General features: G+C 40.1%; 1 protein-coding gene across 1 annotated transcript; it reads right to left on the reverse strand.

The window, feature by feature from the left end:
* Positions 1-7,140: 7,140 nt before the first annotated feature.
* On the reverse strand, positions 7,141-17,925 carry LOC145442611 (hydroxysteroid 11-beta-dehydrogenase 1-like protein). Its single transcript, XM_080320574.1, has 8 exons — positions 17,579-17,925; positions 13,583-13,713; positions 13,397-13,508; positions 9,982-10,069; positions 8,815-8,918; positions 8,577-8,745; positions 8,080-8,144; positions 7,141-7,385 (listed from the first exon to the last, which is right to left on the reverse strand). The coding sequence occupies exons 1-8, from the start codon at positions 17,658-17,660 to the stop codon at positions 7,264-7,266; spliced, it is 873 nt and encodes a 290-aa protein (XP_080176700.1). The 5' UTR covers positions 17,661-17,925; the 3' UTR covers positions 7,141-7,263.
* Positions 17,926-18,156: the final 231 nt, after the last annotated feature.

Here is an 18,156-nt window from a genome sequence, read left to right on the forward strand (position 1 = left end):
GATGTGCATGCTCTTTTTGACATGACGATAAGTGCAGGGGGCGCATTTTTTGACCAACGCCAAGGGGGCGCATGTCCAAAAAGGTTGAGAACCGCTGAACTAACTGAAGGCCAAATATCCACATTGAACTGTCCATGTCGATAATTGTCCATTGCCAGTGAACTCCGGACTAATCCAATGAATTTCCTGACTTTGACATTCAGAGCACTATCGGTAGAGTTACTGCTCTTTATTTAAAAATATATAACTTTGAATGTCAAAGCTGAGAAATTTAGCAGCGGACGGGTAATCAGCGGAAGCAATGGGTAGCTATTCTCATTAATATATACCCAAGGAACAGCTCTTGGTTTCAAATAGGTTGTTGGAAATTAACATATAGTCTTCAGGGGAGTGATGAATATAACGTGAGCTTAACAAGGTGTGTAGAGTAAAAAAAGTATGGGAACCATCGGTGTACCATATTCCGAACTTGAGCATTTCCATGCACAAATGCAGTGTACTCTGGAGACTGCAATTTCACCACCTTACAGTCAAAAAAACAGAATGAAAAAGCTATGGAAAATTGTCTTTATAACCAGCTTTCAGATCATACCCTACTCGGTTGAATATATTCATAAGGTTTTGTTCAATTCGCATTCTAAATTATGTAACGCTTGACCGATTTCAGACCATCGATCAAGTTTCGCCCTAATTCAACCTTTAACACTACACCACATGGCATTTAATACCACATGGGAATATAGACCAATAGACTAGCTACTCAGAAAACCCAGTTCCAAATGTCAACTGTAATCCCACATCTGTTTACACCTTTTTGAATTTTACATTGATAAACCTGAATGCTGCAGAACTGAATGAGCAGAAAATCGTCAATTTTTTAAAATGACGTAACTTTTGACCCCGGGGATCAATTTTCCTCAAATAAACTTTATTGTGTTCGAAATCAACTAATCTATGCATATACCAAATTTCAGAAGATTTGGGAAGGTGGTGGTTCCAACTTTTGTTGTCCAGGCTGGGAATGGCCCAGATAGTAACAAGCTTTAAATGACTCGCCGCCGTCGTTTTACTGATGATGTAATTACCCGACATGCAACAATTATGCAGGTATTAGCATGAACGCCAATTCCGTTGCACCGCAAGCTGTAAATTGGTGAGCAGCGTGAAATTACACCCAACTGAAAATACGTCCCAAATACGGTACTACGAAAAACAACTATACATCGTTTGGTATGGCCGCATATTGTGATGTTGCGACATAGGCCGGGCGCGTCAGTGCAAGTTTTAAAAGCTTGAAAAGATACTCCCGTATTATTTGATTCGGATATTTATCCATGGAATCTCAAGTTATTCGTAGTCACTGGGGTGATAACTGTATCATAGATGTGAAGGGGAAAGAGATCTTTCGGTTCGTGTGTGTCGTCAATATTCAACGAAAATCCGGCTACATAATCGTGCGCGGGAGCCATTTTTGAATTTGAATTGATCAGCGTAGCGCTATTCATATTGCACCTTATCGAGAGCATCAATAGTCCCAGCGTAGTTGTTCCCAATCCTGACCTTCTGCTCGTACGGATGGCATCAAAGCGGCGTACCTCGAAACATCAACCGAACTGGAGGATTTTAGCAAGAAAATCGACGCAATGACGGACAACGATATCATTGATATATTTTTTTTTTCGGAATAAATGAACTCGTACACTATACAATGGTATTTCAATGAGACTGAGTAAAGTGTCAGAAGACAGGAAAAGGAGTGAATCGTATGAAAATGTGGTGACTACGGGAATCGAACCTACAACCTAGAGCAAGAAAGTCGCCTAATTCGTCCGTGATGACGTCATAAAACCTAGTTCAACGTCAAGTGTATTGTGCGAGAATTCATATTCTCAAAAACAGCTCAGTACGCATAGTCTGCGCGATAGTCATCATGATGTGGCATTGAGCATCATATAGGTAGATGATGTGGCACTATAGGCGTGGTTGATGATGTGGCAATGGGCGTCATATAGGTGTGGCAATTAGGGCGACGTGGCCTTCTCTGATTGGCGGGTCTATAAAACGGATCCCCTCACTACTACAAAGCCTATACGTCAGATCATTTACCTTGTGCTGATGGACTACCCTACGTTCTGAATCATCTTCGATTTCAAAATCTTCATCATTAGGCCTGCTATCCCTAAGATCTTCATCTTGATCCAAATTATCGAGCGTATAGGAGTTTCAAGTTACACCGTACAAGCTGAATGGGGCATTGGACCTATAGTTAATAGTTGATGTGATGTTTACTTTATTTGCCATATCTTGCAGTTTGCATCAAATATATGTCTGAAATCTCTTCAGATGATTGCATCCTCCAACCAAAAATGGGTGAAAGCATCGGCCTGGATCGATACCAGTACCTTTTTCCCTAATAATTCAATTTACCACTTGGCTATATAACTTATTATATGATAAAAGTGTGGATTTCTCAGGGTTGTAACCAAGTCACAAGGCTCCGAGTCACAAGTCAATCTCACTTTTATATTTTTGACTCGAGTCAAGTCGAGTCATTTTCAATTCCCACCGAGTCGAGTCCGAGTCCAAGTCAGCGAACAGGGGATCGAGTCCGAGTCATGGTATTATGACTCGAGTCCGAGTCCAAGTCATTGTGTTGACTGCTCAGTTTCCAGTTAAAGTCTTCCTAAACCCACTTTTTAAACTCTGTTTGGTGATATTGAATGGTTCGCATTTATAATATATCAATTTTCCTCACTTTTAGCAGTTTCTGGTCGCATTTTCAAGCACCAGTCCCCACAAACGAAATCCCAATAGTGTGTTGGCTTCGAAATTACAATGAAATGTGGGTCTTGGCAGTCTGAATCTAGAGTCAATGACTTGCTTCGAGTCATGCGCAATGACTCGAGTCCAAGTCGAGTCAATACACAGATTGACTCGAGTCGAGTCGAGTCATTTCCGTATTTTGAGAAAATGACTCGAGTCGAGTCAAGTCATCTGAAAATCGTGACTCGAGTCTGACTCGAGTCGAGTCATGACTCGAGTCATTACAACCCTGGGATTTCTGCATGGTATGGAAAAGTAATATGGCTAAATTCGTGAAATTTGCGTATTTTGGGCATATGTCGTAGAGCAAAAACTTGACGTGATAGAAAAAACCAGCGACAGTTTTAGAACCAGCACGCCAAAATTAGCCTCAATCAAGTGCAAAATCAAAGTCAACAAATTTTTCGTTCAAAATTGTTGCCCAGTGTTATCAATGATAAACTTCCTGTGGAAGTATCCTATACGGTACCGAATTGTAATGGATTGAGGATTTAACGCACCACATTAATCTTTGGAGTCGGTTTAAAAATGTCCGGCCGTGAACTCATTGTACATAATGTTAGAGCAGGGGTGGGCAAACTACGGCCCGCGCAAGCCTCAAGAAACGTAAAAATATTAATAAAATGAGCACTGACAATCAAATTACTGTGCGTACTTGATGGAACTTGGCATATTCTTAGCATAGCATTTTTTATTACATTGATGGCGCGATAGCCCGACATCGCGGCCCATGCGTTTTGAAAGGTTTTAATCGCAGAAACTGAGACGTAAATGACTTAATCCGAACCACGAGTGTGATTTTAGATTGGCCACACGAGCAAGTTTATTACTTTTAGTACTGTAATGTCATGTGTGTAATGCCGTGTAATGTGATGTGATGTAATTCGCGAGGGTGTCAGATAGATTCGTTCTTTGTATGTGTAGAAGTATTTATATTTATATATATTGTAGAAGCATATTAAAAGGTAACATTGTTATGATGCTGCCAGCATTGTTTGTGCTGGAGTTAAACCAAAACTACAATCAATAATCGTCAGATTATATTTTCATCTGATCATGACACACACAATGTACTGTACGATGTAATGAACAGATAGGAGGATGCCGAACGATCAGTTGTGGTGGCCTGAACTGGCATCCACCTCGACCTATTGTCCGATGTCACAGTCCTTTTTCTATATGTTAATCTCTATTCCGCGGCTCCTTCTTGCTCTTTCCATTCCTTGAGAGTGCATTCTTTCATCGGGTCTTTTTACTGAGCTTTTTTGTCGCCGCGACAGCGACGTGGGGAAGAGGAGCCCGAACAAACCCCTGACGCGGAATCGAACCCGGGCTGCCGGGCGTTTATCGTCACCACTACACTATATAACTCCTCCGATACAATCAGCAAAGCTATGAACTTATCGCTTCTCACATACTCAAATTTACATCTAGTTCTAAGAATCAGGACGCCGACTTTCATCCCTGATTTTGACAATGAGGACGACCACCTTACATATTTTCGCCAATGTTTCTGACGCGTGTACGTTATCATCAACTCAATGTTTGGTTTGTTTTAAATATACAAATACATATATATTATTTCCATGTCGTCAGTCACTATATAAGCAAATAACAATATTGAACTTGACCCGCCGGCCATCCGACAGTCGACGAGCATGTCCACATTCAAGTCGAAATACAAGCAATTACTACTAAATAAATACAGTCCATCCTCAAGATTACCGGACCACGACTGACCTATCGATCTCGCTTCCCATGACATGCCGCCCTATTTCTTGTCGCTTTCTTTTTCTATACTGTATTCTTTACTTTCATTCAGTGTGCATGCCTCCTCTTTACTACGCCTAGGCCAAGGTGGGTGTCCGATTCCATTGACAAATCCAAGTCGCTTCGACATCTTCCTGTCTATTCAGTGTATCGCATTTTTTGTGGTGTATTGAAGTGATAAAATTGCTAATAAACCAATGATGATGATGATGATGGCTTAGTATCCAAATTTTATATAGTGCGGCCCGCGAATGGATTCCAATGTCGAATGCGGCCCGCGAGCTAAAAAGTTTTCCCACCCCTGTGTTAGAGTAACATGAATCGATAGGCATACTATTTACAGTACATTGTACAGCTAGCATATTCAAGAAGTCTGTCTCCACTTCTCTATATAGTATCCCATTCACCACAGAATTGTTTGAAGCGTGTTCAAAATGGTTATATTTTTCCAAGAATGGTCATATTGTTCCCCACCATAGTGCAACTGAAACCCAGGGTTGTAACCAAGTCACAAGACTCCGCGTCACAAGTCAATCTCACTTTTATAGTTTTGACTCGAGTCAAGTCGAGTCATTTTCAATTCACCACCGAGTCAAGTCCGAGTACTAGTCAGTGAGCAGAGGGTCGAGTCCGAGTCGTGGTATTATGACTCGAGTCGAGTCCAATTCATTGTGTTGACTGACCAGTTTCCAGTTAAAGTCTTGTTAAGTCCACTTTTTCTAACTCTGTTTGGTGATATTGAATGGTTCGCATTTATAATAGGCCTATACTAATTTTCCTCATTTTTTGCAGTTTCTGGTCGCATTTTCAAGTACCCGCACCAATAGACAAAATCCCAATAGTGTGGTTGCTTTACTATTCTCCGAAATTACAACGAAATGTCGGTCTTGGCCGTCTGAGTCTCGAGCCATATGACTTGGTTCGAGTCATGCGCAATGACTCGAGTCCAAGTCGAGTAAATAGACAGATTGACTCGAGTCGAGTCAGCTCCGTATTTCGAAAAAAATGACTTGAGTCAAGTTGAGTCATCATAAAATCGTGACTCGAGTCAGACTCGAGTCGAGTCATGACTCGAGTCATTACAACCCCTGCTAAAACCCCAATCACACAGTGGATGCGGGGATTGGATCATTTGGTTTCGCTATGTGAGTGGAGCAGCGGATGTACACAAGAGTTATACGATCTTTCAGGGCCGTAACTGTCGCACCACAAACTCCCTATTGAGGGAAGCTTGAAGGTGCCCAAAATTATTTTCATTGGTTGCTTTTTGGATAAGATTTATTCAACATGAAGATGTCCATATAGGCCTATATTTATATATGTTTAGAAAGAGAAAATGTGCATATTTTAGAGAAATAGGCATATCGTCGACGGCGATTGCCACTGATTGTACAAAACTATGACTCTAGGATAAGAGGTGGTCCATAGAACATTTTCAAATCCGAAAATGGGCCACGGCAAAAGGAGGTTGAGAACCTCTGGCCTAGGTGAAGTAGAGAAGAGGCATACACACTGAATGAAAAGTAAAGCAGAGAATAAGAAAGGCAAGCGACAAAATGAGTTGGCAGCATGTGGCGGAAGGCGAGATCGATATGTAAGGTTGTGGTCCGGTAATCCTGAAGGCTGACTAGTATTCATTTAGAAGAAATCGCTTGTATTTGGACTTGAATGCGGACATGCTCGACGACTGTCGGATAGCCGGCGAGATGCTGTTTCACAATTGGGATCCAGCATACTTAATAGAGCAATGCGTTTTCCTGCATACCAGGGGCGAGCAATATACGGCCGCGAAGAGATTTGAGCAACCAGCATACATGGTCTGACATGAGAATATGCCCTGCGGTTACAGTCTGCCTCAATTCTTCACTACTTGTTTACTACGTCAAATGATAGTGACAGTAAAGTCAATTCATTCCTTATTTCGGACACAAATAATAGTGATTGTTAGTCAGTCTTTAGTTCTTTGTTTTTTTTTTGTGTCCGACATGTAGCCGGAGTTCAAAGAACCTGTCCACAACTTTGATTGACCACAGATGTCTCATTGACTTCAACAGCTTTTACGACAATACGCAGCGGATGTTTCCTAGAAACTGATACCGATTTCACTACTTCTTTCTTTACCGATTTCACTACTTCTTTCTTTCTAGGCAGTAACGTAATCCTCTCGAGCGGAACATTTTCCTCAAACTTTGCAAAAGGAGTTCGTGTACCATCTTAAAATAGTACATTGAACGCTCTCTTATTTGAGATCTCATTTCATGCTTTCATGCTCATTTCATCACGTCATATTTTGTGATACGATTGTTGATATACAATGTTCTTTCCAATTCTCTATACTAGTTGCTGACGATTACCCCTGACGAGTGTCAGCCGAAAATATTCGGGTTTATTTCAACATGAATATACTATTCAATTGTAGCCGATATTGAAGTTCTGTACCTCCAAGAAGCTCTGCACCACGTTTAACATAAAACATATTGAAAATTTTTATGTTATATGCTCTGCTTAGAAAAATGTATGACTTTTGTAAATGAATTTGGCAACGTGTCTGTTTCTCTGATAACACGTCGAGAATATGGGCTATGATCACACAGTATAAATGCATTGATAGAGATCGAGTAATATGCATACAATGCCTCATTTCGAATGCATCGTGAACAGTAAAAAAAATCATGCACCGTAAATGAGATATAATATAGCTTTATCGAATAGCGACGGACTGATTTCTCGGATCAAGGAAAAGAAGCGCAGATATCCCGGGAGGTAAATGTATCTGTCTCTCCTCAAACCTCCTGCGAAATAATAGATTGTCCAATAAATTACCCGAGAACCGATATCTATTAGAAGTAGAGGTGGCATCGTAGTAGTTTCAAAGACGTGCCAAAACTATTTCAAGAGCAAAAAATGAAGCTAGGAAAAGCACACAAGTAAGCAGGTTCAAAATGTTGTTTTGATCGATGCGTCGCATACCTTGAACATAGTTCATCGTAGGTGGACGCTTGCGAAATTGCAGGGTGCATATTCGCGACTAACGAAAAATGAGTAATGCCACTACAAATATAGTTTTGTTTGAAAAACTGAGTGGAGAAGTAGTCTAAAAACATATAACCACTCAAGTAAGTAAGCCAACACTTATGAGAATATTCGGAAAATGTAAGTGCTTCGTTACGGACCAGCTATGTTATTACGAAATCAGGTCTATTCACATTTGAAACGCGAGCAAACTGCGAGAATTTATATTCCTATGGGAAAATCTTTCGGCCGTAGCATCAATCTCACCGGCATGCAGTGGGCAATTCCGTTACGCGGGAATTCACTGGGTGAGTGTTGGTTTTTCATACGGACAGTTTCTCAGGACATTGGAAGGGGAATCGCGGTGGAAGTACAACTAAAGGCGCCAAAGAAATGACACATGGCGTTAAGATTTATCAAATGATCACTCATGCAAAGGTCTAGTATAATTCCCAATGGCGCTGTTCAACCCACCTTTAATAATTCCTGAAGCTGTATCCGACAATGGATACCCCTTTATGAGCTTCGTCCCGATTTGCCTGCAAAAGAATGCGATAGAAAATGATGGAGTTTCATCACCACCATAATTTCAAAAAGGTTCATTTCACGAAATACGATGGATTTAACATTTGTGATAACGTATTAATGGGCTGGTCGAGTCGAGTATTCGATTGTCCCTCTTTATGACGTGTTACGAGTATGGATGATGTGGTGAGTTCGAATGAGTACCTTCTATGCGACAACAAAGCAAATGCCAGCTCTACACCATAGTTTGCTTGTTTTTCAACCATACCCATTTCATTGCAGTTTGTGTCAATGCTGTGGGCGGAACAGGACTTCACAGATATGCTATTTCCATTAAATATATAACATATATATATAATATATAATATATAAAGATATAAATCTTAACGGCACTGTATCAGAGAAGTCATTCGCGACGACCGAATATAAACTCCACTCAAACTTACTTAGTAGCCCATCTCGCCCCGTCCGTATCAATCGCTCCGAGATAGCATATCGTGATGCTCGGGTAATCCTCTCCTTTTAACATAAGCTCCATGCTCAAGGACGAGAAGAAATTGATGACGGCCGCTTTTGTTGCCCCGTACGCAGCGACATTCGGTAAAGCGGGTCGACCTACGGATATTAATGAATCCTACAACGGTCGTAAAATCTCATCGCCACGTCTCCGGTGTATCAAAATACCTGCCTGTGATCCCACTACGATCAGTTGACCTTGGGACTGCTTAAGCGCGGGCATAGCTGCTGTTGCTATCTCGACATAACTCCAGTAATTGATAGAAGTAGATCTGTAAAGAGGCAGTGGCGAAATGTGTCAGCGATGAAGTGTGGCACGCAAGACATAATGTCCCGTTAATACAAATTTAAATGTCATTTTGCCACTGTCCATTATCAGTTCCACAAATTGTGATTGTTGTAGTCAGAGGTGGTCAGGGTAAGTAACGAAGTATTTTTACTTTTTCGTGGTACTCAAATGGATTTTGCTTACTTTCACTATACTTACCTCAATGGATGTGTTTTGGACTCTATGCGCATTTATTTAATAGGCGGAGCTACTGATTTTTCATGCACTTTATCTTTTGAAAAATACAAGGTAATTTTGGATTAAGTGATCACTCTCTCATGAGAGAAATCATCGAATGTCACATTCGACAGTGTAATTGTCATAAGAACCGCGCGAAAGAGCGCCTATCGCGGTAACTTATCATCCTTATCATATATCTTATTATGCATTTTCAAATGTAGTCGCTTCAACTGCAATGCGATAGCTCGACCAACTATACTTTTCAAAACTGGTTACTTGAGTACCTTACAGACCATTCATACTATAATTCCATTGCAAGTAGATTTGAAAATCGCTACTTCTACTTCAGTAGAAAGGAAAGGACATAGTTTATTTTGTCCTTGATGTTTTTTGCGGCATATACACACTCATGATAGACATACACATGATCTGTGCAAATACATACTACGACTTCCTGATGTGCAAGGACAAGGACAGTACAAGGAAGGTACAGATATAGCTTTGTGCAGCTTTCCAAGTTCTGCACCACCCCTCCATGCTATCCCAGTGATGCATGAGCGCCAAGCAGGGAAGTCATGGATACCAGTGTTACTAATCAGGTCTTTGGTCTGACCCGGCCGGGGATCGAACCCACGACCTACCGACCAAGAAGTCGGACGCTTCACCATTACGCTGTCTTGTCGATGAGAAAGTTACTGCATTATCCCTATACTTCTTCTTTGCGAGATTCCAATAAAAATATTTAGATGAGCGCACGATTCAACGCACATGTTACTCGTTCTATTGTGTTGCACTGGTCTTAAATTAATTGCTTCTCTGACACTTACTTCTTGAGGTATACTAGGTCTTCATTGCTCCCATTCCATCTGAAATGTCTTCCCAGCACGTGATTGAGCACCAGAATATCGAGCCCACCTGTGCGCAGAGCATCGTGTTGTAGGATATTGGACAAGATATTTTCATTTCATACTTTATTGACTCTTTCCATACCATTACCATTCCACTAGCTTCCTTACGGCCATGAGTTATTACTATAGGGCAAGTTTTTGTTGCACTAAAATCAGGAGGAAGTTGCATTCATAATTTTTGTTGAATTACTAGGATGTGAGATAGGGGAGATGTGGTACCGATGGATCAAAAATTGCAAAATGATCTCTGGCCCTCAAATCTTCAGCCGAGAATAACAGATCCTTTGCTGTCTCAACACTTCGATACAAGGTCTACATATCGCGGACATTTACATGAATATCCGCCTTTTCAAAAGATATTTATAAACGTTTAAAGTTTGTTGCTCGAACGGGTCATCGGTCCCCACCCGGTGGGTCCAAAGGCACACGACCATGGGACCTATCAGACATACGCTCAAAAACTCAAATTTGTTAACTTGTTTTGTTGTGTACTATAAGCTAAGCTACAGCAAGCCAATGAAGAATGTTTGGTCGTGACCTTCAAGAATAAAATATATTATATCAACTCAAATGTTGGTATAAAATCATGTTTTGATTTACGCCTAAACTTACAAAATTAATGCCACATACATATTACCCGCAAATCGACATTTTGACTTTCAAATACCTCGTAATAGCGATAAAACACCCCAGATAACTATGATTTACACCCTATATATATGTAGGCGAGTTTCTGTTGTTAAGTGATTGGTTGGTCCATCTATTTTGCTTGATTTGGCTATGGTACCATAGGTCCCCCACCCCATAAATATTATAATTGACTTGAAAATAGTCCACTCGAGGATGGTATTGATTCACAAAATATGTGCCATTATATACCCTGATACAAGCCCTACACTTCACATAAAAAATTATGGCGGGTTTGTTAGTCTGAAAGATGATATAGAAAAATGCAAATGTCGATTCAAATTTACTTTACACCCCCTAAAACGTAAATCATTTGTCACAGACCTAATAACTCACGCAGGTCGAATTTTTTTGCATGTGAGGAAAGATTCTGTCAGCATGTAATTGTAGACAAATTCACGGAGTGTAATCATGGAATTATCATGGAGAATTTTTCCAGTATTTTCGGTCCCAGTGATCAATCGGTACCACATCTCCCCTACTCGAAAGGTTCCGTTGTATAACCTAGCTCCTGCAGAGCTGTCAAATTTGTTACTGAGCCATTTCACGGACATTCTGGCGAGACCGCCAAAAATTATATTTTTTCCCGGTACACAGCAAGAAAATTACGCAATGCAGGAATAATTATCCCCAAAAAAGCCAAACAGCATAGCGATAACCCCCTACCCCTAAAACAAGTCAAATAACTCACCCAAAACCTGCTAGGTCTGCAAACTTGACCCAACTGAAAAATCAGCCTTGGCGACTTCAACAAAATTAATAGCATGAATAAGGTGACCCAGTGAAAATGTAATTTTCGGCCGTCTCGCCTGGGCGTCCATGAAATGGGAAACTATCTCAAATTTAAACGTCAGAAATACTAAAGCGATCTATTTTCATATTGTTCGGACACGGTCGAGCTTCGACAGGGATAGTTGAGCTTCTTGCTTGCAAGCCGTTGTGTCATAGATAACACAGTGAGATGCAGCTAACGCATCATATAACTCTTTGTTATGCAAATCAAAGAGAATAGAACCTTACTAGAACTAGTTTATAGCATTTTCTAAATCACTCCTTTACATTTTGACGCAATATTCGATAAATGTCGCAGTAAAAATTGGTTTGAAAAATAGAGAAAAGTTGCAAAAAGTTGCACTATAAATTCCCTCCAAACAGCTTAAAACATAATTCTACATAGATTCTGAGTATCTAAGAAGCTGTTGGAAGCTGTAAAAAAAATTGCAAAAGTTGCAAAAAATTGCCCTTTATGATAATTACTAGGGCAAGTTTTTGCAACGTTTGCAACTTTTTTTTTACATGTTCTAGCAGCTTCCTAGACACTCAGAATCGATGTACTATGATGTTTTAAGCTGTTTGGAGAGGGATTTTATAGTGCAACTTTTTGTAACTTTTCTGTTTTTCATGCCAATGTTTACTGCAAGTTTTATCAAATATCGCGTAAAATGTAAAGGAGTGATTTAAAAAAACATGCCATAAACTATTTCTAGTATGGTTCTATTCTCTTTGATATGCATACCAAAGAGCTATATATGATAATTGATAGATCAGCTTCATCTCACTGTTTTCTATGACACACTGGCTTGCAAGCAAGAAGTTTAACTACCCCCTGCCAAGCACGGCCTTGCTAGAACTACATGTAAATGGATCACTTTATTACTTCTGTCGTGTAAATTTGAGATAGTTTCCCATTTCACGAACAACCAGACGAGACCGCCGAAAATTACAGTTTCGCAGGGTCACCTTTTCCCGAAGGCTATTGATTTTGTCGAAGTCGCCTAGGGTGAGTTTTTCTGCAATGCCTTGGGTCAAGTTTGCAGACCTATGGGGTTTACGGGGTGGTATTTGTCCTAATTTGTTTTAAGGGGACGGGGGTTATCGCTATGCTGTTTGGCTTTTTAGGGAAAATTATTCCCGCATTTCCGTCATTTTCTTGCGGCGTATCGGGAAAAATGTAATTTTTGGCAGTCGCGCCAGACCGTCAGTGAAATGGCAAAGTAACAAGTTTGACAGCTCTACAGGAACTAGGTTTTACAACGCAACCTCACGAGTATCTCATACCCTAATAATTTAACAAAAATTACAAATGCAACTTTTTACTGCAACTTTTGATAAAATTAAGTGCAACTTGCTCGCGATTTTAGTGCAACAAAAACTTGTCCTAGTTATTACTGTTCATTGGTTTTCTTATATGTTCATTATCATCCTTAGCACAAAATTAAGATACCCAAATGGGGTACGTTTTATAATGTTATTTCTCCCTTGAAGGCAACTTGAATAGCTTAGTACGAATTGACAGCCGAATTGAAGTGGTTTGCCTGTACAGTTCGGTACTTATTACTGAAAACGCACGATATGCTTTGCTTATCAGCATTTGTATATGTCGAGAACACGGGATAAAAGCCGAATGAAGAGAGAAATGACGCGCTCTATTGGGATGACGGGCACACTGGAAACGACTCACAACGACTTTTCAGTACGACTGGAAGCATTTCGTTGCGGCGATAATACATAGTTTTAAAACCCTACATCAAGAATTAATATATAGGATGGGCACTTGGGCAGGTAGACACTTGAAAACATCCTACCCTTGATTTTGACCGACCTCTCCACAACAGACTGGGTGGGCATGGGTAAATTAATCTCTTACCCATTATTTTTACCGACTTTTGCACAACAGACTGGTAAGCCGTTTCGTCGGCCATGTCAGCAACGATATATTCTGCTTGCGCTGCGCCGAGTTCCAGGCATTTAGCGGCGACCTGAAAGGTAACACAAAATTTGTAGATCAGCCTACCAGTTTATGACTATACAGTGTACAGTCACCCACTCGTACCTTTTTTAAAACCTGCTCTCGACGGGCAGTTATAACAATTTTTGCCTCAAGTTTTGCATATTGGTAGGCGATTTCTTCTCCGATATTTTGACTAGCGCCCGTTACAAGGACCTTTTTCCCGCGTACGGAGCCTTACAAGATAAATATATCAATAAGATTTTCAGGTGTGGATTAACATAATTTTCATTGTAATTCGTCAAATTGTACGAAATTGCCTCCCTACGTTCTACTGACATAAAAAAAGATCAGGGAGAGACGAAGGTATTAGGGCAGTGGTTCATAACCTTTCCGACCTCGCGGCACCCTTTGGAAATAAAAAATAGTTCGCGGCACACCATCACAGTGGTTCTGAACTTTTTTGGCTTACGGCATCTGCAAACTACCAGAATAGTTTGCAGCCCCAGTAGTACGCCGACTAGTGCAACCACCTCTGGAGTCAATCCAAAATGTTTTTGTACTTCCTTTCTTTTGAAATAAACTTCTCCATTTTAATATTTCTAAAAGTAAACTTTTTGTACGTAAAGCGTCCCTCATATAGCTTACTAAGCCGTGATATAAAGTCGTCGTTTTCCTCGGGCAAGAATATCGTCCCTTCGTGATTACAGCAAACAGGGCGTAATCAGGCGAAAGTAAAAGGGGTCATTTTGATATAGGACTTCACGGAAACTTCGGGCTGCCCTTAGATACTATTTCTTGAGATTTGTTTGACTCTAAATCTGCCCACTGCTGCATTGGGTCGAAAAGGTCAGGCACGATCGCCGCTAAAGAATGCGGAGGCGTAGAGGTGCAGGTGCATGCTATACCAGGCTATATATACAATGTGTAGCACGTGTGAGGATAGCCACCCACAGTCCAATTATATTTCCAACAAACCAAGATTATAACCTCAGCGGCGAAGAGGTTTGTTAACTGATATAATATGATCAACTTATGCAAGCAGCATTGATGATCCTACCAGCGTGTTTCTAAGAAAATATCACATCTTGAGTCAAGCACATAGAGGTGGTCAAAGTAGCCAAGAAAGTTACTTAAGTAGAAGTAGAAGTAGTACGAGAAGTAGTACGAGTAGAAGTACTTCTTCCATAAACAACCTAAAACTACTTAAAAGTAGAAGTAGAATTGACTGACTTTAAATCTACTCATGTAAGTAGTTGTGAAAACGATCGTAATGCGTTCGCATGGATTGTCACAAGTTGCAAATTGAACTATGTTAAAGGTGCAGAGCTTGATTCATATTGATGCATACCAGGAGGTATCCAATTTTCGACAGCATAAGCATTCGTCCGCATCATGGAATGAAAATGATAGTATTGATATGCAAATGCAATACTAATCCTCTGTTTACTCGAACAGCCCGTTTTAGAAAATATCATGGTATGGTGCCCTCCCCCATATTACAAGACCCGTAGTTTAGTCGAAGACCAATACGGAAAAGATGTATCGGATACGGTGTAAACACTTTGCGCGATTAGTAAACGTTGATAAAAAACATGGTGGATCGTAAAAATGCCATATTATGTATCTTTATTACCCGAAATTGAAGGCATTTCTACACTTGCTTTTATACTTCAACATGTATGTTCTCCGGAGGAAAGAACTGAAACTAATTATAACTCAAACTATGATACTAGGAATTGAAAGGAATTGAAATAAAAAAACTACTTTAAAAAGCGGATAATGTACTTCATGTCTTTGGTCCAGAAAGTTTCAAAGGTGGTGTGCTAAAGCAGGTCTGAAGCTTAAAAACGTCTGTGTCCACTTTTCCAGATTAATTCACGCCATGGACTGCTAGATTACGATATGAAAAGTAAATGCTAGACTGGGAAACATCAGTTTCAAACGTTATGATGGGCCATATCTACTGTGATGAAATATTTCATATTGGCGAAAATGCGGTGTGAACGCAACTATACGCAACCCGCTACCTAAATTATATTAACCGATACTTTAGTGAAATCATACTGGTCACCAGAGGTGGTCAGTAACGAAGTACTTCTACTTTTTTGAATTACTCAAGTAGTTTTCCTCTACTTCTGGTACTTAATCAAGTAGATCTTTTTTTCGCTACTTCTTTTTCTACTTCGTAATATTTTGTGAACTACCTACTTACTTTTCGTTATTTTCAGTTTGTCAAGTGGAAGTAGTTAAATCCCCCAATAAGAAAGATAGCCTGAGGAATTTCGGGGCTGTTTTCACGTAGTACCAACATTTAATTTTCATAAAAGTCATGTAATACCCAGAATTGTCGTTGCGCTTCGCGCACTGTAGATATGGAGTGACAAATGCGTTTTAACGAAAGTATCGCTGAATATAATTTAGATACCGGGTTGCGAGGTTCCGTTCACACCGCATTGTCGCCTATATCAAATATTTCATCACAGTAAGTATATGTCCCCCCATAACGTTTGAAACTACCGTTTCGCATTCTAGCAATTACCTATTATACCTAGCAGCCCATGACGTGTCCTAATCTGGAAAACTTTACTTTGACTTTTTTAACGTTAGACCTGTTTTGGCAGACCACCGTTGAAACTTACTGATCAAAAGACATGACATATATTTTCCGCTTTTTAGAACTAGTATTTGTATTTTTCTTTCAATTACGAGTATTATACGTTGAGTTCCAATTATAGCTTCAGTTCTATTGTTTGGAGAACAAACATGTTGAAACATAAAAGCAAGTGTAGTAATGCCTTATATTTTCCGAAAATAAAGCTATGCACTATATGGCATTTTTACGATCTGCCATATTTTTAATTACCGTATACTAATCGCGCAAAGTGTTAAAGCCGTATCGCATACAACTTCTCTGCATTGCTCTTCGACTGAACTAGGGGCCCTATAATACGGGGGAGGGCGCCATGTCATGATATTCTGTAAAACGGGGTGTTCGCGTAAACAAAGGATTAGTATCACATTTCCATATCAATCCCACGATGTTCACGACTGCTTATTCTGTCAAAAATTGACAACTCCTGGGATGAATTAATATGCATCAAGCTCTCTACACCTTCCGCATAGCTCCATTGCAGGCTTTTGACAGTCTATGCGAACGAATTACGATCGTTTTCAGAACTACTTACTTACTTGAGTAGATTTAAAGCCAGTCAATTCGACATCACTTCAAGTAGTCTTAGGTTGCTTATGAAAGAAGTACTTCTACTCGTATTTGAGTAGATTTTTTCATCGCTACTTCTACTTCTACTTGAGTAGCTTTCTTGACTGCTTTGACCACCTCTGCTGGTCACTCCATAACATCCACTGTGCGCGAAGCGCGACGAAAATTCTTGGCTTTACCCAACTTTTAGGAAAATTTAATGTTGATACTCCGTGAAAACAGATCTTAAATTCCTAAGGCTATATTACTGATTGGAGGATTTAACTACTTCTACTTGACAAACTGAAAATAGCGAAAAGTAAGTAAGTAGATCACAAAATATTACGAATAAGAAGTAGCGGGAAATTAGATCTACTTGAGTAAGTACCCAAGTAGCGGAAACTACTTGAGTAATTTTTTTTTTTAAAGTAGAAGTAGTTCGTTACTGACCAGTAACCACCTCTGGTCAAGCATGAGGTGATATAATTTCCTCCAACTATGACAATAACAAGACGCTGTGTATATGATACTGAATTGAACTACAGTTAAGACGCTGGTCGCTCATGCTACCATTAATGTCACGCTCGGGTAATTCACACGCCAGATGATTTCCGCCTGACTAGCTGGCGGCACATATTGCGTAACCTGTCGTAGTAACTTATAGCGGGGCTCAGTTTGTTAGGCTTGAACGCAACACTGTGTATGTGGAAGTTTGAATTGATATTTGATTCTTATAGGTACTGTCACATCGATATCCTGAACTGCGCAAAGAGCAGTACCTTGCATCGCTCACAGAGTACACTCAGTACCAGCGCATGAAGCATTCGGAAATTGATGTTTGCCTACTGGGTGTTTCGACAAATGATAATGCATGATATTAGCAATAAAGCTTCACTTACTCGTATCGACGTTCCTGTGAAAATAGGAATAGGCTGCGTATGATACCGCAGACACCAGCAGCGCATCCAACCATCTAACCATAATCAATAGTGAGTAAAGGCTACCTGAAAATGGTCGACGTCGAGCTATAACTAGTCTCGGTAAAACGTTTGAAACAGTCGCTAGATATAAAGAGCACTGTCTGATTACGCCACTTGTTAAATAAATAAATCGTATGCGAAGCAATCCCTCACTCAGAGCTCTTCGGCGGCATCTGCTTCAGTCAATACTGGTCTGCACGCACGTGGGCAAGGGCATGGAGATTACCGAATCGATTTTAACACACCTAGTTAGCCTCTGCCCAATGCTGTGTCATACCTTTTCAGCGCCTTCACATCTTTCTGATAATTCTGCAAGCTATTTCTCATTGAGTTTGCAATTGTGTATGCCTCTTTTTAACGCGATTCATTCTTATATTATATATTAGTAAGCAGGACCGAAACAGCAAACTATGTATCTAAATAGATTTGGCAACGCGTCTGTTTTTCTGGTAATATGTGTTGACCTTCCTGCATGTAGACACGGTCAGAATGCGCTA

The sequence above is a fragment of the Botryllus schlosseri genome, chromosome 7 (genome assembly GCF_051294905.1).
Source record: "Botryllus schlosseri isolate E-star chromosome 7, Bs_hap1, whole genome shotgun sequence".
Classification (NCBI taxonomy): domain Eukaryota; kingdom Metazoa; phylum Chordata; class Ascidiacea; order Stolidobranchia; family Styelidae; genus Botryllus; species Botryllus schlosseri.

Coding starts and splice junctions, on each gene's coding strand:
- LOC145442611 (XM_080320574.1), bottom strand. CDS start 17,660: ATGGTTAGATGGTTGGATGCGCTGCTGGTGTCTGCGGTATCATACGCA. Junction 10,070..13,396: donor AAAGTCGGTAAAAATAATGG/GTAAGAGATTAA, acceptor CTCTGCGCACAG/GTGGGCTCGATATTCTGGTG. Junction 7,386..8,079: donor AGCTTCAGGAATTATTAAAG/GTGGGTTGAACA, acceptor ATTATTTCGCAG/GAGGTTTGAGGAGAGACAGA.